The 27,769-nt window shown below is 38.4% G+C and overlaps 1 protein-coding gene across 9 annotated transcripts in view; it reads right to left on the bottom strand.

Moving 5' to 3' along the window:
* Positions 1–27,769, bottom strand: part of KCNMA1 (potassium calcium-activated channel subfamily M alpha 1) — a 940,359-nt gene that overhangs the window by 99,453 nt on the left and 813,137 nt on the right. For all 9 annotated transcript variants that reach the window (XM_053692132.1, XM_053692131.1, XM_053692126.1 and 6 more), the window contains 3 exons: positions 9,342–9,468; positions 6,827–7,051; positions 5,748–5,940 (listed from right to left, as the gene is read on the bottom strand). In XM_053692132.1, coding sequence (XP_053548107.1) covers positions 5,748–5,940; positions 6,827–7,051; positions 9,342–9,468 — 545 coding nt within the window. The remainder of the gene's footprint in view (positions 1–5,747; positions 5,941–6,826; positions 7,052–9,341; positions 9,469–27,769) is intronic.

Raw genomic sequence — 27,769 nt, 5'->3', positions numbered from 1 at the left:
GGGTAGTGTTAGGTTTAATTATATCTTAGGTTAGGATTTATTTTACAGGTAAATTTGTTATTATTTTAACTAGGTAACTATTAAATAGTTCTTAACTATTTAATAGCTATTGTACCTGGTTAAAATAATTACAAAGTTGCCTGTAAAATAAATATTAATCCTAAAATAGCTATAATATAATTATAATTTATACTGTAGCTATATTAGGATTTATTTTACAGGTAAGTATTTAGCTTTAAATAGGAATCATTTATTTAATAAGAGTTAATTTATTTCGTTAGATGTAAATTATATTTAACTTAGGGGGGTGTTAGTGTTAGGGTTAGACTTAGCTTTAGGGGTTAATCCATTTATTAGAATAGCGGTGAGCTCCGATCGGAAGATTAGGGGTTAATAATTGAAGGTAGGTGTCGGCGATGTTAGGGAGGGCAGATTAGGGGTTAATACTATTTATGATAGGGTTAGTGAGGCGGATTAGGGGTTAATAACTTTATTATAGTAGCGCTCAGGTCCGCTCGGCAGATTAGGAGTTAATAAGTGTAGGCAGGTGTCGGCGACGTTGTGGGGGGCAGATTAGGGGTTAATAAATATAATATAGGGGTCGGCGGTGTTAGGGGCAGCAGATTAGGGGTACATAGGGATAACGTAGGTGGCGGCGCTTTGCGGTCGGAAGATTAGGGGTTAATTATTTTAAGTAGCTGGCGGCGACGTTGTGGGGGGCAGGTTAGGGGTTAATAAATATAATACAAGGGTCGGCGGGGTTAGGGGCAGCAGATTAGGGGTACATAAATATAACGTAGGTGGCGGTCGGCAGATTAGGGGTTAAAAATTTTAATCGAGTGTCGGCGATGTGGGGGGGCCTAGGTTTAGGGGTACATAGGTAGTTTATGGGTGTTAGTGTACTTTAGGGTACAGTAGTTAAGAGCTTTATGAACCGGCGTTAGCCAGAAAGCTCTTAACTCCTGCTATTTTCAGGCGGCTGGAATCTTGTCGTTAGAGCTCTAACGCTCACTTCAGAAACGACTCTAAATACCAGCGTTAGAAAGATCCCATTGAAAAGATAGGCTACGCAAATGGCGTAGGGGGATCTGCGGTATGGAAAAGTCGCGGCTGAAAAGTGAGCGTTAGACCCTTTAATCACTGACTCCAAATACCAGCGGGCGGCCAAAACCAGCGTTAGGAGCCTCTAACGCTGGTTTTGACGGCTACCGCCGAACTCCAAATCTAGGCCACTGTGTTCAGTGTTTTCTCCAGATCACACTAGGTATAATTCATTATTTTCACACTGTGAGGAAGTCATGGATAAAATCAGGTTGTAAGGTGCTTGTATAACAACAATCTGCCATTTTGTTTTTTTTACAAACTAATATAATTTAATTCTGGAAAACAAATATTGGAGTAAGGAGTAGCCCAGCAATTCCCTTGAAATAAATGGGGCTTGTGGAATCTTCAGACTCAAGAGAAAACAGGGCTGGTCTTCAAATGTTCTAGGGCTGTTTTTTATTCCCAGTCCGGCCTTGCTCACAGGTATATAAATGTGAGTTTTGCTCCTGGTTCTGTGTAGTCAGGTTGTCTTCTCTTAGGTGTGATTTAAAGGGACATGAAATCCAATTTTTTTTTCTATTATAATTCAGATAGAACACAGTTTCAAACAACCGTCCAATGTACTTCTATTATCAAATTTGCTTCATTATCTTGATATCCATTGTTGAAAGAGCAGCACTAGTGGGAGCTAGCTGAACACATCAGGAGAGCCAAAGACAAGGGGCATATAAGTCCAGCCAGCAATCAGGAGCTAACTCACAGTAATGCATTGCTGCTCTTGAGTATGCTTTTCAACAATGGATACCAAGAGAACAAAGCAAATTAGTTAACAGAAGTGATTTGGAAGGCTATTTCTGTCTGAATCATGAAAGTTTATTTTTTACTTTACTGTCCCTTTAAGCTAAAGCTCTTCAACAGAATTCAAGGCAGTCAAAGAACATTGTCTATGGCCTTATTGTAATAAAGGATATTTGTGAAACTGATATCTCATGGAGAATACTCGACACAAAATTACAACTCGAACAATTTTCAAATTCATATAGATTTATGTCTTCCCCTTGTCACAAGCAATGTCAGTCACTCTCCTTGAAAAAGCCAGCGGTAACCGGTGGAACGTATGTTGGATTTCATTGGATAGTTGGGATTCTGATGTCACAAGGAGGGCTTTGAATTCAAACACTGTGAATCCTTCTGTGAACGCTGTGTTTGGCGATTTAACAGTCGGTTGTGTCATTCTGTTTTCCCTTAACCTGAGTGATTTTATGAGTGAATAAACCACTTTTATGAAGTTTGATGTCTCCTGATCTATCTGTGCCATTTTACTGAGAGCTAAGTTATAGCTCTTTAGGGTGTGAGTAGACCTATTTCCCTTCATTTTATGTTTTTTTCATACAGGACTTAACGATCTGTTGTTATTTCCCTTCTTTTCAAGGACTTTAACATCAGGATTCCTGAAGATTACATATCCTTAATTAAGTGCTTTATCACCTTTTCATTATTGTTATTTATTATTATTTTTGTGATTTATTACAAGTTAACACTTTATTTAGTGTCCCTTTTTAAAGTGGCAATATGGTCACCCTAATTATAATCAATGTATCAGAATATCTCTCGCAACCATTAACCTCTTGGGACATAGAACAAGCTCCACTGTGAAGTGCACTGAAATCACAAAAATGTCTTCAAATCATTACAGAACAAACTAATTAAAGATATTCCCTCCACTCTATTATAAGCACAAAAGCAAATAGTTAAATAAAAAAAATAATAATAAAAAAATGAGACATCCTTGTCAGCTTTGAAATAAAGAGACATGAAAGGGAGACAAGATACTGCATAAGGGAAACAAAGTCTTTATGCTGGGCTGGCCACGCCTTTAGGACACCCAAGGCCAGCCCCTGAAGATCTTCTGTTCTATCCAGCGAGACTATTTTCTAATAACAAAACAGAAGTGAATATTTTGCAGTTACAAACATTTACATAAACTGTTTTTCAAGAGTGTTTGTGAAGTGTTGTGGATCTAATTCTTGTTTTTCTCTGTTGCTTGCGGTTTATGTTTGATGTGCAAGATACAAGAATTAGGCTCCTCACTCCATGGTGAGATAAATCCATTTCACTTTTAAATAAATTGATACATGGGGGCTTATTTATCAATGTGCGAGCGGACATGATACGAAGTAGCGTATAATGTCCACCACACATCGATAAATGCCGACAGCATACGCTGTCTGCATTTATCATTGCACCAGCAGTTCTTGTGAACTATTGGTGCAATGTCACCCCCTGCAGATTTGGCCGCTAGCAGGGGGTGTCAATCAACACGATCGTATTAGATCGGGTTGATTTCTGTCCGCGGCTTCAGAGCAGGCGGACAAGTTATATGGAGCAGCGGTCTTTAGAGCTTGGGAAATATGCCCCATGAACTTGAATGCCAAAAAAATATCTTGTGGGAAAAAAAAGAAAAATTATTTTGTGCAGCTATTCTGAATTGCAAAAAAAAAGTTATATAAAATCTCAAGTACATTTGTTATTGATCTCAAAAGTATCCCAATCAATACAAGAGCGGTTGTCTGAGTTACAAAAACTGTAAAACAAAACATTGTAAAACAAATGAAAAAACAGATAAAAACTACAAGATCCAGGTGTATAGGCTTTTTTAAGTAGGTTTTCACAAAGGATTTTGAGAAGGAAAAGATTTTGGGCTAAAGAAAATGTGACAATAAAGTAAAAAATTAAACTTTCACACTTCAGATAGAATATGAATTATTAAACAACTTTCCAATTTACTTCTATTATCTAATGTTCTTCCTTCTCTTGGTATCCTTTGTGAAAGAGAATACCTAGAGTGACTCAGGAGCAGTAATGTACTGCTGGGATATAGTTGCTGATAGATGGTTGCACTTATATGCCTCTTGTCATTGGCTCACTCAGAGCTAGATTACAAGTGGTGCGCTCATTGTTGTGCACAAGTGAAAAAGGGATATATCGCAGTTCTTTGCTTGGGTCGGAAGTAGCATGCGTTTTATGAGTTGAAAGTAAACGCATTTGCTTGAATTGAATTTAACACGCATCGGGATAGTGCGACTTCAGAGCTGTGGCTAACTGTTACGCTCGACTAAAACGTGGAACAAAAAACATAAAAAATACATTTAAAAGTACAGTTACACTTATAACAACACTGATAATGATAAAAAAAATATTGCGTAAAAAAAGGTAATAAGGGCTCATAAATATGAGGTCTCAGGTGTTAGGAAAAAATTTTACTGCAAAGGGCTTTAACATAGAGATACATACATATACATGTCTAAATATGTAGATCTATATCTATCTTATCTATCTATCTATCTATCTATCTATCTATCTATCTACTTATATGTGTGTATATATGTATTTATATGTGTATATATGTATTTATATGTGTATATATGTATTTACAGAAATATATACACATATAAACACATAAATACATATGTAGACATATATAGACATATATATAAGTGCACTGGAGCCCTTTGCAGTCAAGTAGCTGAAAACATGTAACAGTATATTTATGCGCCAAGCCAGATTTCCCACACGGCAATTGGCTAAGAGGTGAAAACGTCACCCCTCAGCCAAATAGCGAAGATAGCGTTCTGCTGGTGGGTTGCCTTAGCAGCTCAGTGCGGCGATCGCTTGGAACAAATAAAGGAGCTTACAGCATGAGGTATTTTATACTTCATGAATTAAAGTCCCCTTTATTTGCTCCAATGGTAAATCTTAGCGTTTCAAAAACGCAGGATTTAACATCACTTTAAGTCCTTACTAGAGTGTAGTAGGACAGAAATGACTGTATTATGACTAAGGCCACATTGTATTTAAATATAACTTTAAGGCCAGATATGAAGTTATTAATTACTAACTGCACGCTGAATGTCTTACGTTGATCTATAGTTGGAAAAAACCAATGCTTTCCTGTTTTGAGCAAAGTGAAATATACTATAAAGTAAAGCAATTAAACCCCCAAATAACTCCGGTACTGGTTTCTCTTTTTAGGTCAGAGTGATATAAGAAAAAAACGAAGAAAAACCTTGCTCAAAATCTATCTATCTATCTATCTATCTATCTATCTATCTATCTATCTATCTATCTATCCAATCATCCACCCATCTATCTAACGATCAATCAAGTTAGGAGGACCTGGCTACTAAGGTTATCCAGTGGCCTAATTATCCTTAATGCTTTAGGAAGATAAAAATATGAAACTTATTTGCTATCAAAGACAAGAACGGGAAATAGATTGAGTGCTTTAAATTAGGAAGCGCTTGGAGAAGGAAGATTAATTAAGACCAAATAAGCACTTCACACACTAATTTACCAAACAGAAATGATCAGAGGCCCTATGATCCACATTTTATTATGTCAAGAACAGACCAACCACCAGCTTATGGACCTGGGAACACATTTCAGCATCAGATTTATGTATCTGGTGTTTAAGCTCCATTCGCTTATTTATTTTGTGTTTGCAGCATCCCTGGTACCAGGGGGTTTATGGAGAACTTGTGGTGCTCTCTCCTGTGTTGGGAAAAGGATCCAAGAGATTTTTTTTTCAAACACACAAGAGAGCTGTATCTTGTCATTAGTAGTGGGGGATTGTTGACAGATATTGGCTCTGCCAGCTCTGTGCCCATGGACATTGCTGAGAAGTGAGAGAGGCCCCAGCTTACCTTGAGAGTTAGCTTGCAAGACCCCAATGCTGTCATCAAACTGCATGGATTTGATGTTGAGAGATGCCAAAATACATTCCTTGTCCTGCAGTGATGTATCATCAATATTATTCTGATTGGCTGACAGGATAACGCACATGTCACACAGGTTAATGTTGACAGCCCTTAAATCTGCTCGGCTTAATGGCGTACCCTGAAGAGAATAAGAGAAAAGCAAAGAGAAAGAGAACAAAGACAAAAAGAAGAGATAATATGTGTGTGTTTGTGTGAGTATAGGTGAATAAAAATATAAATACAATAAAAAAACATGAGAAAAAGTGTTACAGATGAGGAAAAGCAGTTGGTAATACATGGAAAGAAAATTTGAAGAGAGGCAAGAAAGGGAGGTGGTGATAATTTGAGAAGGAGGAAAAATGAGAAAATGAATGAGAGTGAGAGGGTAAAGGAAATTGTGAAAGTCAAAGGGAGGGAGAAAAGAAGGAGATAAAAAATATAGAAGAGAAGTAGAGAAGGAAGAAAGTAGCAGAGAAGAAAATAAAGAGACAGATAGAAGAACCAAAGAAGAGACAGCAATGGAGGAAAATGCCAATGAGAGAAACAAAAAGGGAGAATGTAAAGATTGAAAACAGTGAAAGAGATGAAAGGAAAGATGGAGTGAGACACAGAAAGATTAAAGCATAAAAGATAGATGGAAAGGGAAACAAGTAAAAGGGGTAAGTAGAAGGAAACAGAAAAGTAAAAAACAAAATGTGAAAAAGGTAGAAAAATTACAAGAACGAAGAGCGACACAAAGAGGATGGAAGAATGGAGTTTAATTATGACTCTGCTCCTCTAAGAACATAAAAGCAGTTGGAATTTATTGTCAACTCACTAAGTTGTTGATGTCAAGTACCTAAATGATCTTACTGGGGAAAACACTATCATATTCCACAAACACATCATTTAAACCTACCCAGTTTTAAACAAAATATTTGGAAAATGCATAAACATGCGGAGAACCACATCCAGGCTTCATTGTGCTGTAGACATTTTTTTTCTCAAAGTAGGACCTGACGCATCAGCCAAGCCCATAAACTTACTGGCAAAATGGAAACTTTGGGAAAGTTGTGCAGCGTTTCCCATTCCCTCTTGAGATATTCCAATGATCCCACAAAGACTATAGGCTTTAATTCATGATAATGAAAATTGCTGGCCCTCAGAGGCATCACCAGATTACGAAGACCAATGAGAGCGGATGACACATCGCCAAAAATACACACAACAACATGGCCACTCAGAACCATCATGGCAGCTTCACTACGAGTCTGTGAGGGAGGAAGAAGACATTTATTACACACTTTTAAAGGTCATTCTCAGGCAAAGACAACATGTTTGTTTATTCTCTTCCTATTAATTACAACACAACTGTAATATATTAAAGCAAGTGAACCCACAGAATAGTGGAGAGGCTTGATTTTCACAGCCCTTAAAGGACCAGTCAACACAGTAGATTTGCATACTCAACAGATGCAAGATAACAAGACAATGCAATAGCATTTAGTCTGAACTTCAAATGAGTAGTAGATTTTTTTCTGACCATTTTAAAAGTTATGTCTTTTTCCACTCCCCCTGTACCATGTGACAGCCATCAGCCAGTCACAAATGCATACACGTACCATGTGACAGCCATCAGCCATTCACACATGCATACACACTTATTCTTGCACATGCTCAGTAGGAGTTGGTGACTCAAAAAGTTTAAATATAAAAAGAATTTGCACATTTTGTTAATAGAAGTAAATTGGAAAGTTGTTTAAAATGGCATGCTCTATCTGAATAATAAAAGTTTAATTTTGATTGAGTGTCCCTTTAAATACATAATCCTGATTGGATAATCTAATTAACCTCTCAAGATTTCTATTATTTCTATAAAAACCCTTAAATTAACCAGACTGTGGTGATAATGAAAATAAAGACCTGTGGCTGTTGGTCAAAATGGCTGAAGACTCTTCAATTAAACTGCAATAACAATAAGGCTAAGGGGTTTTTTGCCCCGACAAAGGATGTTTGTGCAATTTGGAGGATTAGATGTTAGGGTGGGTTTTGCGATTGAGCAAGGTATCTCAGTTAAAAAATTACTAGTGTAGGTAAGGTAAAGATAACTCATTTGAAGGATTATGCTCTGCCTTCTTTATTTTTTTTAAATAACCAGTGAAACAAGGTTAATACTGACAATCAGAGCCTACTGTATATTACCCAAACCAGCATTCAATATAACAGTGTGCGCTTGGATCCTTGTCATGAGCAGACTGAAATTCTTCTGAGCATGCACAGAATGCATCAGTCATTTACTGGAATTCTGTACAAGTTATTATGATTTATGTGCTAAGTGCATATTTAGATTTCCCTATTCTCAAGCTGCTAATAGCCTCTATTCACCTAGCTAAAACAATAATCCAATAAGGAATTAAAAAAAATGTGCCATAACATATAAACTCTGGTATCTACACATTTGAGTGGCGTTCTTATATGTAGTTGTATTCTTTGATATTTTTTAGAAAACTTGGAACTTTAGTATGAGAGTTAAATTCCAATCCTGGAGTGTGATTTTAGCGCATGAAGATCCAGAATATCTGTTTATAAAAAGGGTTGTTGAGTTTCTCTTCAAATTATTTTTTTCCCACAAGTGTATAAGGTGTGATGAACGTTAAGAGTAAAGCTGTGGGGTTTTTGGTTATCACTTCCGACACTCATATTCAACCAGTGTTGAACATTTAATTTATACCGTTGTTTCAAAATTCAAGTCTTCACCCCTTACAGGCTCAATTTCTCTAACTGAGCACAGGTGAGTCAGTCTCATCAGCCCCACAGGAAAATTTAATCTGGTGGAACTTGAGTTGAAAAAGCTGACTTATATAGCCTGACTAGTAATTGGTGACAATGCTATAATTGGGTGACTGATCAATGTTATAATTGGATGACTCATCAATGATATAATTGGGTGACAGATCGATGCTCTGATTTATATGAATTTACATTTACGTTGTGTTGGAATATATGAAACATTCAAATCTGTAAAGGGGTTTATGCTGGGTGGGGGTTGCATGGAGTGGATATAGGTGGTTTTAAGTGCCACTGGGGTCTGACAAGTGCTGTAGAAGGGAAATTTATAGAACCCTGTATGGGGTCAGTAATTACAGCCCTCATCCTCTTATTATAGGGGTGAGATCTAGATGTGCATTGAGATTCCTGGATAAAGGAAACCAGATCCCTTTTTATAGAAATGAGGCTTTTTGAAAATGTTAATATTCCTTTCTGCACTTAAATCTAGGTTATCATTTTCTATATATTGATATAAATATTCCCAGTTAAGAATTACATATACCGTGCGCCTTTCATTATGTTTTGATGCTAGCATGTCATCAAAATTACAAAGCAAAGTTGGGCATCTATATTTATACATTTATTGGTACATAATGGCTTAACAATATTATACTCTGAAGTTTAGTAACATTTGATGCCATCCCATCTCAGCTGGGGAAATGGTTTAAATAACTGTGTTTGTAGAAGGGTGTGTACAAGTTTGGGCATGTTTGTACAGATACAGTGGCTTACCAGAAGAACTTTCTCCATTTCTTTGCCTGGACACCAGTGAAACATGCCAGTGGAATCATATTTCTTCACACTACTCGAGTCCATATTATCTATCTGGTCATTCGCAGACATAAGCAGCGGGTCATGCCTATAAGGCAGAACAGAGAAGTGTTTAAAGTAACTCACTGCAGTAGTTTTACAGCCAGACACTTTACTGAATACTGAATATAGATGCATAAATAATGTTAATACAGCATTCACATTAACCCCTTTACATTTTCAGTTTTCCACAAACCATATGTGTTAATAGGAGCAGTTGTCTTATTTAAAAACTTCTGATACTTTAGAAATACTTTTGGTCAACATACAACATATCAGGCACTCAACAAAAATATTATCTATTTCTATATTATATATATATATATATATATATATATATATATATATATATATATATATATATATATATATATATATATATTCTATAGATTATTATAAATTATGATTTTCCTGTAGCTATTTGTATTATATAATTTCATCTGTGTAAATAAATAAATAAGTAAATCTCCTGAAAAGTTTAAACTACTGACAAAAGGTACAGTAATAACAAACGTGATATCAGTGCCAATATTTGCTAAATATTAACTTGTGTTACAATTTTATACTCAGTTTGCTATTTTCAATTTCTAATAAGCATAATAAAAAGAAGATAACTGCAGATAGTAACCCAAGAAAATTGTAGAACACCTGCATGTACTCAGTTCATTATTATGTGTGCCCATGCAAACCTCGCTAGCAGCTGTATTACATAGGTGTAGCCACATTAAGGAAGGACGTGCACGTTAATAACTCATCTTTAGACACAGATCTGAATAAAATGCCGCTGGTTACCTCAAGCACCCACCAAAGAAAAAGGAAGCCAACCAAATAGACAACATATACCCAGGATAAAATAGGTGTCCTACAACCAGGAAAACATGGATGATCCCTGATACAGAGACATTACATATCCTGCACTCAAAATCAAAGAATAAAGACCCTTTTCACCAAAAAATTGACCCCATAGACTTCAAAGCAAACACAAAGGTAGCACCTAACCAGAAACAAAAAGTGGCCACACCCAAGGCAGTGTGGGGTAACCATTACCAATGAGAAAAGTAACAGACAGGTACCTTGTATGTAAGAAGAAAGTAGCTACCTACTACACAGGAAAAAAGTGGAGTCCCCCATGCAATACACAGACACGTCCATTAGCAAGACAGAGGAATATAAAGATAATTAATTTGTGTAAGCATTTAATGTTAGAATTTAGTGTTACAAGTTTGTGGTCTATAAAGGGGTGCCATGTAGAAGATTAGGCACTAGATTCAGCACAAAAATAATGCTAAGAGTATTAATAATAATAATGAACGGACACTTGCTTGGTCATTAGAAAACCTGATACTCATGCAATCAAAGTGATTGACATCCATACAAACATGCTAATCAATAGAAATGCTGCTCTATTCTTTAGTGAATCGAGAACGGCTCTGATCTCTCTAGTGTCAAACTCTCTGTATTTCAATTGAGCCTTTTTGATCTCTTAATGTGGGGGTCAAGGCAACTGACATACTTTCCTCCCTTTTGTACCCAATCTTTGATGTACATACATCTGCCTAGCTTCTTGCTTGTTTTTCTTTGTTGCTATCATCTGACATCCCTCTGGTCCAAGCCTCGCAACTTATTGATAACTTTCTGGCTGGATTTTCTTTTTCTTGGTTTTATTTTACTTTTATCCTGGGAAAACTCAACGTTCCGTAAAATAACCCTACAACATCTATCCCAATGGGCTCACTCAACTCTTTGTGATCCTCACTAGCTTTCTGGCTACAGTTTTGCTTTACCACTATCAATAGATCACAGTTTATATTTTTAACCTCACGGTCTGCTTTTTTTGAGCGGTTAATAAGTTTGTATAACAATCTGGTAGCTAGACAGAATGTTCAGCAGGAAGAAACACAATGATATTGTAAAAAGAATCAAAAAAATGTTTGTGAAGTTATAGAGCTGTTATTTTTGAGTCTCTGTTAGCAATGGATTTTGAAAACACAGTACTGGCACACAAATTCCATTATCCATTTAGGGCTACTTTACAAGTGGCGCGTTAACAGTTATGTGCAAGTGAAAAGGGTTTTATTGCGGGTGTTTGCGAGCAACGGGTTTTCCGCTTGTATTACAAGTTGAAAGTAAATGTGATCGCTTGAGCGCAATCGCAATTTACACTAGAAGGATTACAGCGTCCTCAAAGCTTTGGTTTACTGCTTTGTGATACAAAAAAGTGTCACAAAACACATAACAAATTCATACAGTTACACTCATAACAACACCATCTAATAAAGATTATGCTAAAAATAAAATTGCACAAAAAAGTTATAAGGGCTCAAAGATATGAGGTCTCAGGTGTTAGAAAAAAAATAGCAGGAAAAGAGCTTTAACATAAAGATACATACATACACATCTCTAAATATGTATATGTATGTATATACCTGTATATATATATATATATATATATATATATATAATATATATATAAATATGTGTGTATATATGTATATATATATATATATATATATATGTGTGTGTGTGTGTGTACACATGTATTTATATGTAAATATATGTATTTACAGACATATACATATATACACACATATATATGTAAGTGCATTGAAGTCCTTTGCAGTTAAGTAGATGAAAACATGTAAAATCATATTTATGCAATATTTATATTTAATAAAGTATTATAGCGTGTATTTACTGTAAATATTTCACATTCCAATGTTCTACACATAGCAGAATAGGTTCTAAATATTTATAAACAGACATTCCTATACATATCTGTATATATCTATACCTATATATAATCATATATATATATATATATTTGTGAGGGGTGGTGGAAATCACACACACATATATATATATATATATATATATTTATAGAGAAATATGTATTAATGAATACATAGAACACATTGTTATATGTGAATAACATTGGAATGTGAAATATTAATATATATTGGGTTGGCGCACTTGAGAATATGAGATTGTGATTGCACGCAAGTATTTTGCTCTATTGACTTCTATGGGGGAATAAGTTATCGCTCATGCAATATTGTAAGTTTGGCTTTTTACGCTGCTCATAGCATATGTATTTTTATATAGATATTCCTATATATAGCTGTATATATCTATACCTATATAATCATTTATATATATATATATATATATATATATTGTACCAAAATACCATTATATATATATATATATACAGTTCGATAAATTTTTTTTAAGAAAAAGCTGATTCTATTGGCTGATTTGAATTGGAATTAAAAAATCAGCCAATAGAAATGAAAGGACACGACAGCATGAAGAAGGATCGGCTAGAAGATCAGATGAGGACCACTCAAGAAGATCAAGGAGTGCCGCCAGGGATCCGCCACTGCCCCCAAAAGGAGCTGGATTCAAGATGGTAAGTCTAAACATAGAGGTTTAGCGTTAGATTAGATTTGTTTTGCAAAAGAGCAATAATCACGTTTTTTTGCAAAAGAGCTATAATCACTTAAACTAGGGCACTGCCTTTCAAATGCCTATTTCAGGGCAATTTTTAGATTAGGAAGATAGATTTATTTATTTGTGGGGGTTAGGATGCGTTGGATAAGTTAAATTTTGTATAAAAAAAATCATTAAATATACTTTTTGCTAAAGAATTGTAATTACGCCATATGGACTTTATTTAAGAAGCTACGAATGTAGTTTTGGAGCGCCTTTGGCTGCAGGATTGCAAAAGCGAGTCTGCACCTGAGAGTTAAGAAGCAGCAATCATCAGACCGCTGCTTCAAAACGTTCTACACCAACTGTAAAGTGGCATTTCTTAATCAATTTAGATATGAATTTATCTTTTTTATATTTGAGTGAGTATATTCAGTTATATTTTGGTTTACTCTACTTTAAGCGCCCTGCACTTTTTACATTCTACACTTGACTTTGCATAGGTATATCTTTTGGAAGGGGATACCCAGGAGAGGCAGTGAGTCATTCATCAAGTGCTACACTTTTACTTTGCAGTTTAGGGGTTACCAGGATAGGGGGTTATTGCAATGGGGTAATGGCGCCCTATACGTTTAACCCCTTTGCATGTGTTAAACGCATAGCTATATGCACACAAGAGCGCAATCATAACATTCTCTAACAAAATAGCGCATTTTCTTTTTGCACTATAATGTTTTCTAATGCTGCCGACTCATTGCAAACACACAAAGACTGCAAATGCTTCTAGACAGAAAACAACAGAAACGTATGATTTGCTGTTTACAGGATGCAGATACTTGGCAACTAATTTCATTAATAAAGTAAAGCTTAGATTTCCGTTTTACTGCAACACATGCATTTTTCAAAGCCCTGAATTCTGAGCAGCCTCTTTAAGAAGCTTCTGAGTGTCTCTTTGCTCTCTTCTGTCCCTCAATATCAAAGAGCTGCTATTAGGATCTGCAATGAAGTAGAAGAGATGTGAATTTAGTCACAGGAGCTGTGTGTTTGGCAGGAGGAGAGAAAGTCAATTATTTGCTTTCACAGCGGACACTTTCTGACGTGCTGCCCTGCACAGTAAAAGCTTTAACAGGCTGGGCTTTTAATATTTTAGCAAATTGCCCAATCGGGTTTGGTTTTTCACAACTGACGGCTTTTAAAGATTCAACAGAGTGTCGCTTCAGAGTGCGATGCCTATGTGCCCCCCTCTCCGCCCGTCACAGAGAATACAAGACAACAGTGAACAGCTTCTGATGACAATCACATTTGTTCTGAGAAAGAAAGAAAAAATCTCCCTGCTTTGCTGACTATGAAAGGTCCTTATTCAATAGTTGTTTAACCATTTCCCATATTAAGGGGACCCCCAAATGTTTCATCCTGCAAAACAGAAAAATATTACGCCAAATTATTATTGTATTTATCTACAAAAATCCCCATAGACTATAACGTTGAATTTTGTATAAAAAAATAATTAAATATACTTTTTGCTAAAGAATTGTTATTACGCCATATGGACTCCATTTAAGAGCTACGAATGTAGTTTTGGAGCGCCTTTGGCTGCAGGATTGCAAAAGCGAGTCTGCACCTGAGAGTTAAGAAGCAGCAATCATCAGACCGCTGCTTCAAAACGTTCTACACCAACTGTAAAGTGGCGTTTCTCAATCCCCCTGGACTTCTCCAACTGGACCCTGCTCACACGTGATTGGGCAAGCACAAGCAGAGGGCGGCCTTGCACATGGGTACGGATTGTGCAATGATAGCAGCAATACTGGGCGGACAGAGGCGGAGATGTCTGTCCAGCACTTCTTAAATGGAGCCCAAGGTGTTTAATGTCTGCCCAGTGAGCCAATCACGAGTGCCATGTGTGTAACCACCAATCATTGGCCATGTTCATATCTGGAGCAAAAGTTTCTTTCCACTTCAGAGCTGACGTTAACTGTGTGTTTAATCCCTTTGCATGGGTTAAAACATAGTTCTCTGCAACCAATAGTGCAACAAGATAACGTTCTAATGAGTTTGAGTATTTTCTTAGTGCTTTTATTTTATTACCCTTTAATAAAATAGCTCCAAATATTTATCAGAATAACATGAATGAATCTGTGTCACTTGTTTTTGTTTACAGGCAGAAATAGCTATAGGTAGGCAGACAAAGCTACTAAGATTACACTGGAGTGTGTAGGATGTCTGTGTAAGATGAAAAGTATCAATTCACACGTGAAATGTGCATTTAACTAAATCAGCCCTGTTATTATGTCAGTGTGTAGTCACTTAACCAGCTCTGGGACATAAAAACAGACTAATAAAAGCTACAAAGAGTAATATAACAGAAAGCTAGAGGGAGTTTGTGGGGCTTGTTAACATCTATAGCTTGTTAACATCTATAGCTCCATGAAGTGCCTTATACATAATGGACTAGATAACAAGTGAAGTTCAAAAATATTAGTGCTTCTGTGCGCAAATCTGCCAGGAAGGAACAACAGATCAGTGCTTGCTCTATGGCATGGTTACCCCCTGGCAGTTGTTGCTTTTAGCCCAATTTTCCTGAAGTATATCACTCTTCAGCCCAGATATAGCAGGCACATTGCGCAAGGAGTCCACGTCCAGTTTCCTGGCAGCCTAGTTCTATTTCTGTATGAATTTCTATTATGATCCTGGGGAAAGTCTCCTTAAAGTGGAGGTAAACTTACCTTCATGTCGATCTAGTATTAGCTTCTTTGTTCCAAATCAATAGAAATTTAATTAATCAATTTTTATCAATCTTATTGTAAACAAAGTTATCGGATTTATAAATTGATTGCCGACGCCTTACAAAGCCGACCCGTTTTTGTTTTTTAAAGGCTCGATGACGTTTTTACCTTGTCCAATTGAAAATCCGTCCGGTAAAAAAAAAAAGGATAGCGCATGCGCATATCATCAAGGAGGTGGATGACGTGGGGTGATGGTTGCCTAATGGCCAGATTTTCAATTGGACAAGGTAAAAACGTGATCAATACTAAAAAAAAACAAAATAAAAAAACGGGTTGAATTTGTAAACGTCAGAAATCAATTAATAAAGCCGATAACTTTATTTACAATAAGATTGATAAAAATTGATGAATTAAACTTCTATTGATTTGGAACAAAGAAGGTAATACTAGATCAACATGAATGTAAGTTTACCTTCACTTTAAGGGATATGAGGGAAACCAGATGTGGACTCCTTGCCCAATGTGCTTAGAGGGATATGGCTGCACCTCACTGACGAGGCCCAAAAGGACGGAGAAACAATGGTCTAGGGTTGCCATTTTCCTTGTTCAAATGAGAATTGCCTGGTATTTCGGAGCTGGACTGACCTTACTAGACGGGATCAGACTGATATACTTCTAAGAAAATTGTCCTCTGTGAAAAGCACAATTGGGCTAAAAGAAGCTACTCCTAGGTGGTAACTGGGCTATAGAACAAGCCACTGAGCTGGCTTCTCTTTCTGTATGTTATGCTTTTCAAAAAAAGAATGCCAAGAGAACAAAGAAAATTAGATAACAGAAGTAAATTGAAAATTTGTTAAAAATTGCATGCTCTATCTCTTTCTATTTTTTTATTACTTCTTTAAATGTTTTCAAGTTTTCTTTTTTTGCATGTGTTAGAGTGGTCTGTTTTCTAGAGATTTTTTTCCTTTTAATCTGTATGTTCTGTAACATTTTGAATGCGTTTCATGATCACTCACAGTGGAATTTGTTCTATGCCCTGTGAACGGAGGGGTTATGAGATAGGCGCTGCTCCACAGATAATAATGGAGACTGATTCACACCTTGTGGATTTGAGGAAGGAAGGTACAAATCTTTTTTTTTTTTTTTTTTTTTTTTTTAAATATATTTTTATTGAGGCAATAACAAAGTTAGGTTTACAAACATTGCAATAAATACAGTGTTATAGGTGATAATACAAGTCATTAACTTCCCAGAGTTACAAACATTCTCTGACTGACGATGAGGTCGGGGAGTAGACCCTAATGCTGCCCCGTTTAGAACTTTAATAAACAAAACATACAGATGTCAACGATATCAAATAGATCCACTCATGGGATCTGCAGTCTGGTTCCTTCGGGAGACTTAGTTTTCACAGACATAGATGCTTATTGGGAATCACATAGAATAGTAAGTGGTTATTATGCGTATAGGACTATCTAAGATATGTTGAGGTTGAGTTTATGAACTACTGAGTGTAAACCACCCAATGGACACAGCTTGGGAATGGGGGAAAATTAGGTGGCCCGAAGAACTGTTGGCAGAGAAGAGTATGAGAGAGGGGTAAAAGAAAGGAAGAGGGGAGGAGAAAAAAAAAAAAAAAGGGGGGGGGTTACGGGCAGGGGAGTGAAGGGAGGAGACTCAGCCGCCTCGGTACAAATGTTTTTGAATTTCCTAATTTTAAAGTTGTTATGTTGTGGAGGGTTTTCATTTCTAATATTAGTTTTTGTTTTTTTTTTGTTTTGTTTTTTTCAAATTTTTATTTGAATATAAGTAGCATATTACAAACAGTTAGGAAAAAAACATACATAGTTATAATACAGAGAAATATACCAGCATCAAAATATTATAGTTTGAGACCAGAACCTCAGATATCTTTAAATGATGGGAATATAGTAATATTGTGGGCTACCAGAAGTGCCGCCGGTCGTCAACCCAACGTTAAGCTTAGGACTATGTAACCAATAGTCAACATTGGGTTACGTCCAAGGTCTGAGTCTGTGGTCGTGGCTAACCTAACGCTAGAATCACAATCTAGAATTAGGATTATATGTATATATATAAATCCAGCCAGAATACTGGGCGTAGAATTTGCGGGCATCAAAAGCGGGCAACCCAAGGTCGGTCCGTGGGTAGTAACTATAACTAATCAAGCCCCAGTGTTCAATGAGCTTATTAAGGGTACCTAATCTGCCCATCACACATACAGGGGGTAGTTAGGGGGGGGGAGCACACACAGTAGGCATTAAGGGGTTAGGAAGGGAGGAAAAAAAAAAAAAAGGGGGGGGGGAGTAAAAGGAAGCAGAAAGTTTTGCCCAGCAGGAGTTACTGGCACTCATGCCATTCCTGCCAGGTCTCCCAATATGACTCCAGCGTGTTGGTCTCACCAGCCACATATCTTTCCATTGAAGCAAAGTGACCAACCAAGTCACACACTTCAGCCAGAGTTGGGGGCTCGATTTGTTTCCAAGATCTGGCGATGCATAACTTCGTAGCTGCTAAGATATATATTAGCATTTTCTTGACTGGGGTGGAAATAGAGATGGGGAAGATGTGAAAAAGTGCAATTTGTGGAGTGAGACACACTTCAATATTGAGCGTTCTGATGAGAAGCTCAATATCCTTCCAGAGTGGTATAATTTTAGTACAGGACCACCAGATGTGAACATCTGTCCCCAACTGCTGACAGTTTCTCCAACAGAGCGGGCTGCACGTTTTGTAGATCAGAGATAGCCTCACTGGCGTCCTATGCCACTTGAGTAATACTTTGTCATATGTCTCCATCACAGTCACGCAATGAAGGGTCTTTTTCGTGAGCAAGATTGCCCTAGCAAAGTCTTCCGTTGAGATCTGCATCTCAAGGTCTCTACCCCACGCTTTCATTTACCAAGGGGTGTCTCTAGCTTGATCTTTGATGAGGGCTGCATAGTGGAAGGATAAAGGTCTGGGCATGGTTTTGCCCTGTATCCACCTCTCCTCCCATTTGGTGTTTTCCCTCAGAGCTGACCTAGGGAAGCCTCTAGATCTAATGAGGCTCATGACTCTCATGCCTTCAAATCTAGGCCACTGGGGCCCATTATCTGTGGATACACAAACCTTTGAAGGCAATGACAGCTCTCCTGAAGGATAAAAATCCAAAATTGAGTGTTTTCCCTCACTGAGCCAGAAATCTAAATGTATATTTGGGAAAAATATTAGTTTTTAATAAGGTTTTATCGAATCTAGGGCATAATTACGTGTTATTTATTATAAGTGAATTTTAGGTAATTGAATAGTAATAGAGTTTAGAGAACTTGGTGAAGGCTTTTATTAGTCAAAACGCGTCATAGCTGTTATCTTAAACTACAAGGAACTGAGTGGAGTCCTTTCTCATATGCAAAAGAAGAGACTGACACTTGAGAAGAATGCTGAACTCCACTCTATTGATACAGATACAGAGAGAGAAACAGGTGTCTTAGTCCTTGATGATTGCCCAATCTCGATCATGTGATCAGAAGAGAATGGTGCAATAAGACCGAAACAGTCTGTGTCCAAGTGTATAAAGACCAAGGGGCTGAATTATCAAGGGCCGAATCGCCCTAAATACCCCTGTTTCTGCGCGAACCTTCAGCAGCGGTCTTAAGATAGTGTATGCTGTTGGAATTCAGTGATGTCTGGCGGACATGATACGCTACAGCCCCCAAACCAGGTTTTTTGCAGATAACACAGTTCATTAGATTTTGTCATATGTTTGGAGCCTGTTCTTACCAAGGAATAAGTTACAAAATAATTCACTTTCTTTTTTGTGACTTCTAAAAGGAATTGACCTTTTGTTTCTGGCCAGCAGAAAAAAATGGTGTATAGACAAATTAGACGGATGTTTTTTCTGAATATGATGTTTATAAAAAAAATTTAAGCCGAAATTAACATATGATATTTTTAAGTATGCCACTGATATTGCGTTTCTTGTTTTTTAGATGTTTAAAGGGGATAAGCAGAGATAGCAGTTGTTGATTACACCAAGATAAATTACCCTTCTGTGTTTTAGATTTTATAGAACAGTTATGTGAAATGATTATATAGAGCAGTGGTTCCCAAAGTGGGCCCCGTGGGGGAGGTGCGATCACTGATGGGGGCACTCATAGGCATAAGTAGTGGAAGGGGGGCACTAGAATTACCATAGGGGCGCTAGTAGGAAAGAGGTGGAAGAGTATGCTAGTGGGCCTCTAGAAGTATAATTATCGTATTTTTTTGTTGTACTTTATCATAGATGCATAAAGCAAAACACCTTTCTTGCTTTGTATTTGAAGTTTTACTGCTCTTTGCCTTAAAGGGACAGTCTACAAGTCTACACCAGAATATTTATTGTTTTAACAGCTAGATAATCCCTTTATTACCCATTCCCTAGTTGTGCATAACCAACACAGTTATATTAATAAAGTATTTACCTCTGTGATTATCTTGTATCTAAGCCTCTGCAAACTGCCCCTTATTTCAGTTCTTTTGACAGACTTGCATTTTAGCCAATCAGTGCTGGCTCCTAGGACCTCCACGTACACAGTGTTATCTATATGAAACACATGAACTAACATCCTCTAGTGGGGAAAACTGTCAAAATGCCCTGAGATAAGAGGCGGCCTTCAAGGGCTTAGAAATTAGCATATGAACCTCCTAGGTTTAGCTTTCAACTAAGAATACCAAGAGAACAATGCAAAATTGGTGACAGAAGTAAATTAGAAAATTGTTTAAAATTACATGCCCTATCTGAATAATTAAAGTTTGTTTTGGACTAGACTGTCCCTTTAAGGCATTTTCTTTTATGATAGTTCAGGCTTATCAGCAATTTACACTTTCTCTCACTACAATAATTTTCAGCCACTTAGGCTTGCACTCTTTCTTTGCACAGTTTTAAATCATTGTGTAGTAGCAGGAAACACAGCAAAGGCCTGTTGTGCTTGTGTGAGTAGCTTTGTACACAGTCAACCATCTAAGGTTTTTAAGTCTTCTGTCATAAGAAATAATTTGGTGATGCTCTACATAACAATATGATCAGTATAATACACTTTCTATAAAGTTGATTTATTAGTCCAGTAGTACAACTATGCTCCAGGCAAAGAAATCAACTCCGGATCTATGAAACATTGATATAGAGCAATAGGTGAAGTTTTAGGAACAGGTTATATAAAGTATTAACTATTACAGAGAGAGAGAGAGAGGCTGTATATGTCAGTAGTTCTCTTATGGGTTACAGCAGAACTATGGAATGTATCGATTTCTTCTTTCCTTTGAATAATTTACACTTGAAAGTAGGTTTGGAGAAATGTAAAACCTCATCTCTTAAAAAACATGCATCAAATATATCAAAGTTGATATAAAAATGTCTTCCACATGCTGCAGATGCTAATGGATGGAATAGCTGATCTCTCCAGAGAGGAACAGAGCTAGCACACTGCTGGATACACAGACCCCATAGCGTTAACGAAATTTAGATAAAACTTCCAGCGTTGCTTTAAACTCACAGAGCAAAGCAAATAGACAGAAGTGCCAGAAGGCAACCCAAAAACTCTGCCTAAAGGATAGAAAACCTGCAGCTAAACCATAAATTTCACTTGGAAGGGAAATGCACACAGGGACTTCATAAGACAGAAGGGTTCTGTGTAATATCAAAACACATCCTGTGTCTGACACTTCAGGCCTATACATACTCCATTCCCTTATGTAGGAATTTCAAACTAAAAAGTAACAAACCACCACCTTTTCTTAACCTCTTGGTTTCCAGAACAAAAGGCAACACTTTGCTTTGCTGTGCGTTTAAAGGGACATGAAACCCAAAAAATGTATTTCATGGTTTAGGTAGATTTCCAGTTTACTTCTAATATCAAATTTGTTTCATTCTCTTGGTATCATTTGTTGAAGGAGCAGCAATGCACAACTGGTTTCTAACTGAACACATGGATGAGCCAATTACAATCGGTATATATATGCAGCCACCAATCAGCAGCTAGAGCCCAGGTTCTTTGCTGCTCCTGAGCATTCCTAGATAAACCTTTCAGCAAAGGATAACAAAAGAAGGAAGAAAGTACTCCAACATCTGTGGTGTTTTACAAAAGTACAATAAATAATCCATGAACACTAAATTATATAAATTAATTTACAGATACAGAAGGATTTGAGGGGTCCCATGGCTGCGCCTGATATTCTAATTGCTGAATGTAAACTGTTTTATGGTGCCTAAACCCACCAATGCCTATGTTACTATGTGGCAGGTGTATGATTGTCTGGACAGACACGCTTCACGGGCAGTTTACCTGTACACCTGGGATAACAAGTTGCAGAAAACATTCACTGCCTGTATTTATCATTGCACAAGTGGGTACTTGTGCAACACAGATCAGACCAGTGTAGTTTTAAGCCACCATCTCTGAGGTGCCAGAGAGGGTTTAGGAAACAGTGGTTTAATAATCTTCTTTTAAGTGGATGTAGTATGAATGCTAAAAAACACTAATTTAGAAATTTTAAAGGAGCTTACTTATCTATCCTATATATTGCAGCTAACAACCTGCCTTAATAAACAGACCATAGAAACAAGCAAGGGAATTAGTAGTATACATCATTAAACGTGTTGTGTGTAGCCATGCACATAGTGTAATTAACTTTTCCTTATCTTACACATAACAGGGTCCATACTTTGGCCTCTAGCTATCAATGTCACACACAATGCTGAATACGGCGAGCAATACGCTCGCTGTATTCAGCATTGCACCAGCAGCTCACAAGAGCTGCTGGTGCAACGCTGCCCCCTGCAGACTCGCGGCCAATGAACTGCCAGCAGGGAGGTGTCAATCAACCCAATCGTACTCGATCGGGTTGATTTCTGACGATGTCTGTCCGCCTGTTCAGCGGTCTTAGTCTTAGGCGAGACTATTGAACTGTATTTAATAACACACTTTCTACTTTACCTGCAACTATTATGCTTGTAACTCAGGCTTCTAAATTACCAACATCTGTTTTAGTCAAACAAGTATCTTTTTTTTAAAAGGAAATTTTACTTTATCTTATTAATCAGTGCTCCCTTCACTTCACAAAGTGATTGAGAAACAAATTAATATAATGTTACTTATTGTTTTTTATGCTTTATCTTCATCAAGGCTTCTTATTTAGGCTATAATAGTGTAGAGTGTGACTTTTACAAGCTACATTTAAATATTACATTATTTTATTACTATAACGAGTCTCAGTGTCAGTAAGTATACTGGACAAGGGTTTTCATTAGGAGTGTTAGACGTTTTTTCATTAATCTATGGGGCTGATTTATCATATGTCGGGCGGACATGATCCGCTGTGCGGTTCATGTCTGCCCAACATCGCCGAATACTAACAGCATACACTATCGGCATTTAGCATTGCACACGCAATGCCACCCCCTTCAGATTGGCGGTCGCTAAATGTATTCGATTGGGCTTCTTGCTGTTCACCACCTCAGAGGCGGCGGACCAGTTAAGGAGCAGCGGTCTTAAGACCGCTACTTCTTAACTGCTGTTTCCGGCGAGCCTGAAGGCTCGTGCGGAAACAGCTGCATAGGGGCCGATTGACCGCTTAGTAAATCGGCCCCTCTGTATCCTCTAACCACTACAGAATTGAAGACTGTACTCAGTCAACTTGCCAAATATAGGAGGTGGGATTGGCAAAATATACCACAATAACCGTTTGATTTGTATGCGCTTCACATGGAGACTTTTTAGCAGTGAACTCTTCTGTAGATAAAACAGTTTCCTGAAAAGCGTCTCATTACCTTCCATGGGAAGAAACAGGACGGTCAAGTTCTGTTCCTTTTGTTATGAGCACTCCTCTAAGAGGTCTGCAAGCTGACATCTGTTAGAGCAAGCACTGGTTGGGTGTTTTTTCCCCACTTTTCACGCTACATTGAAGCCTATGGGAGAATATGTTAACGCGGTCGCGATATTGTAGCCGGATTTTTGCGTGCGTCGAAAACTTTTTACTTTCAACTTGTAATACGTACAGTACCCGACGTGCCCAAAAAGTAATTGTCGAGTGCAGTTAGCGCATAAGCGGGTGAGATAAATTGTGCTCCACTCGTAATCTAGCCCTAAATATCTGTCATCTGAAATACTAATGCACTTTTATTCAAATAAATATATATTTGTTATATCGGTACTAATACTATTGGTAGCTCAAAATTATATTATATTATACCTAAGATACATAACATCTTACCTTAAAGGGACATCAACTCAAAGTGCTCAATTTATGTATGGGCTGTGTTTAGCTCAGGACCAGTGCCAGTGCAGAGCTGATTATAACTATGTGTTTTAAACCTCTTTTGCTGGGGATAAACACACAGTTATCTGCAAGTAATACTGTAGTATCAAAATGATGTAAATTAATTTCCCTTTAACATAGGGAAAGATCTCAATCCAGTCCCATAAATGGACTCAGTGTAGAAAAACTGTGACAGCTATTTTTTTCTTTGCAATGTTACTGCAACAGGTTTTACAATCAAAACTCTATTATTTAGTGACAGCGACTCCTAACAGCTGTTCTGCCCCTGACTGCTCTCCTCCTGGCCCCCAGACTTAACTAGCAGAATAACCCAGTTCTGCCCCTAACTGCTCTCCTCCTGGCCCCCAGACTCAACTAGCAGAATAACCCAGTTTTGCCCCTAACTGCTCTCCTCCTGGCCCCCAGACTTAACTAGCAGAATAACCCAGTTCTGCCCCTAACTGCTCTCCTCCTGGCCCCCAGACTCAACTAGCAGAATAACCCAGTTCTGCCCCTAACTGCTCTCCTCCTGGCCCCCAGACTCAACTAGCAGAATAACCCAGTTTTGCCCCTAACTGCTCTCCTCCTGGCCCCCAGACTCAACTAGCAGAATGGCCCAGTTCTGCCCCTAACTGCTCTCCTCCTGGGCCCCAGACTCAACTATCAGAATGGCCCAGTTCTACCCCTAACTGCTCTCTCCCTGGCCTCCAGACTCAACTATCAGAATGGCCCAGTTCTACCCCTAACTGCTCTCTCCCTGGCCTCCAGACTCAACTATCAGAATGGCCCAGTTCTACCCCTAACTGTTCTCTCCCTGGCCTCCAGACTCAACTATCAGAATGGCCCAGTTCTACCCCTAACTGCTCTCTCCCTGGCCTCCAGACTCAACTATCAGAATGGCCCAGTTCTGCCCCTAACTGCTCTCTCCCTGGCCTCCAGACTCAACTATCAGAATGGCCCAGTTCTACCCCTAACTGCTCTCCTCCTGGCCCCCAGACTCAACTAGCAGAATGGCCCAGTTCTGCCCCTAACTGCTCTACTCCTGGACCCCAGACTCAACAATCAGAATGGCCCAGTTCTGCCCCTAACTGCTCTACTCCTGGACCCTAGACTCAATTAGCAGAATTGCCCAGCTCTGCCCCTAACTGCTCTCCTCCTGGGCCCCAGACTCAACAATAAGAATGGCCCAGTTCTGCCCCTAACTGCTCTACTCCTGGACCCCAGACAACCTTCAGAATGGCCTGGTTCTGCCCCTGATTGCTCCCCTCCTGGACCCCAGTTTCAACCATCAGAATTACCTGGTTCTGCCCCTAACTGCTCTTCTACTCGACACCAGACTCAACTATCAGAATTACCTGGTTCTGCCCCTAACTGCTCTTCTACTGGACACCAGACTCAACTATCAGAATGGCCCAATTCTGCCCCTGATTGCTCCCCTCCTGGATCCCAGACTCAACTATCAGAATGGCCCAGTTCTGCCCCTGATTGCTCCCTTCCTGGACCCCAGACTCAACTATCAGAATGGCCCAGTTCTGCCCCTGATTGCTCCCCTCCTAGACCCCAGACTCAACTATCAGAATGGCTCAGTTCTGCCCCTGATTGCTCCCCTCCTGGACCCCAGACTCAACTATCAGAATGGCCCAGTTCTGCCCCTGATTGCTCCCCTCCTGGACCCCAGACTCAACTATAAGAATGGCCTGGTTCTGCCCCTAACTGCTCCCCTTCTGGACCCGATACTCAACCCTCAGAATGACCTGGTTCTGCCCCTAACTGCTCTCCTCCTGGCTCCCAGACTCAACTATCAGAATGGCCTAGTTCTGCCCCTGATTGCTCCCCTCCTGGCCCCCAGACTCAACTATCAGAATGGCCTAGTTTTGCCCCTGATTGCTCCCCTCCTGGCCCCCAGATTCAACTATCAGAATGGCCTGGTTCTGCCCCTTACTGCTCCCCTTCTGGACCCGAGACTCAACCATCAGAATGACCTGGTTCTGCCCCTAACTGCTACCCTCCTGGACCCCAGACTCAACCATCAGAATGGCCCAGTTCTGCCCCTGATTGCTCCCCTCCTAGACCCCAGACTCAACTATCAGAATGGCCTGGTTCTGCCCCTGATTGCTCCCCTTCTGGACCCCAGACTCAACTATCAGAATGGCCTGATTCTGCCCCTGATTGCTCCCCTTCTGGACCCCAGCCTCCACAGTTAGAATGCACTGGTTCTGCCCCTAACCATCTCCCTCCTGGATCCCAAACTCCACTATCAGAATGCCTTAGTACAGCCCCTGACTGCTCCGCTAGGTAGGCTCAGGAGCAGCTATGAAATGCTGGAAGCTAGCTAGCTTTGCAGGGGTTAACCACAGTTTGTATGTAAGCAACAGTGCATAAAACCTTAGAGCGCCTTCCTTTTGCACTTTCCTGATGTTTTAACTACAGGGTGAAATACACTTGAGTGCAACTTTTCTTTTCTTTTCTTGAGTGACTAGAAAACCTTGCAGCCTGCCACGTTTTATACAAACACTAAACAAAACAAGTGATAAAGCTAGCAGGGTTACACAGTAGTGATTCAAGCCTGATTGTACTGTATTCTCATTGTGACTGTACAGTATTCTCATTGTGATTGTACTGTATTCTCATTGTGACTGTACAGTATTCTCATTGTGATTGTACTGTATTCTCATTGTGACTGTACTGTATTCTCATTGTGATTGTACTGTATTCTCATTGTGACAGTACTGTATTCTCATTGTGATTGTACTGTATTCTCATTGTGACTGTACTGTATTCTCATTGTGATTGTACTGTATTCCCATTGTGACTGTACTGTATTCTCAATGTGATTGTACTGTATTCTCATTGTGACTGTACTGTATTCTCATTGTGATTGTACTGTATTCTCATTGTGACTGTACTGTATACTCATTGTGATTGTACTGTATTCTCATTGTGACTGTACTGTATTGTCAATGTGATTGTACTGTATTCTCATTGTGACTGTACTGTATTCTCAATGTAATTGTACTGTATTCTCATTGTGACTGTACTGTATTCTCATTGTGATTGTACTGTATTCTCATTGTGACTGTACTGTATTCTCATTGTGATTGTACTGTATTCTCATTGTGACTGTACAGTATTCTCAATGTGATTGTACTGTATTCTCATTGTGACTGTACTGTATTTTCATTGTGATTGTACTGTATTCTCATTGTGACTGTACAGTATTCTCATTGTGATTGTACTGTATTCTCATTGTGACTGTACAGTATTCTCATTGTGATTGTACTGTATTCTCATTGTGACTGTACTGTATTCTCATTGTGATTGTACTGTATTCTCATTGTGACAGTACTGTATTCTCATTGTGATTGTACTGTATTCTCATTGTGACTGTACTGTATTCTCATTGTGATTGTACTGTATTCCCATTGTGACTGTACTGTATTCTCAATGTGATTGTACTGTATTCTCATTGTGACTGTACTGTATTCTCATTGTGATTGTACTGTATTCTCATTGTGACTGTACTGTATACTCATTGTGATTGTACTGTATTCTCATTGTGACTGTACTGTATTCTCAATGTGATTGTACTGTATTCTCATTGTGACTGTACTGTATTCTCAATGTAATTGTACTGTATTCTCATTGTGACTGTACTGTATTCTCATTGTGATTGTACTGTATTCTCATTGTGACTGTACTGTATTCTCATTGTGATTGTACTGTATTCTCATTGTGACTGTACAGTATTCTCAATGTGATTGTACTGTATTCTCATTGTGACTGTACTGTATTTTCATTGTGATTGTACTGTATTCTCATTGTGATTGTACTGTATTTTTATTGTGACTGTACTGTATTCTCATTGTGACTGTACTGTATTCTCATTGTGATTGTACTGTATTC

This window comes from Bombina bombina, chromosome 9 (genome assembly GCF_027579735.1).
Source record: "Bombina bombina isolate aBomBom1 chromosome 9, aBomBom1.pri, whole genome shotgun sequence".
Lineage (NCBI taxonomy): Eukaryota > Metazoa > Chordata > Amphibia > Anura > Bombinatoridae > Bombina > Bombina bombina.
Note: the sequence above shows the minus strand (reverse complement) of the source record. Positions and strands in the feature narration are given on the sequence as shown.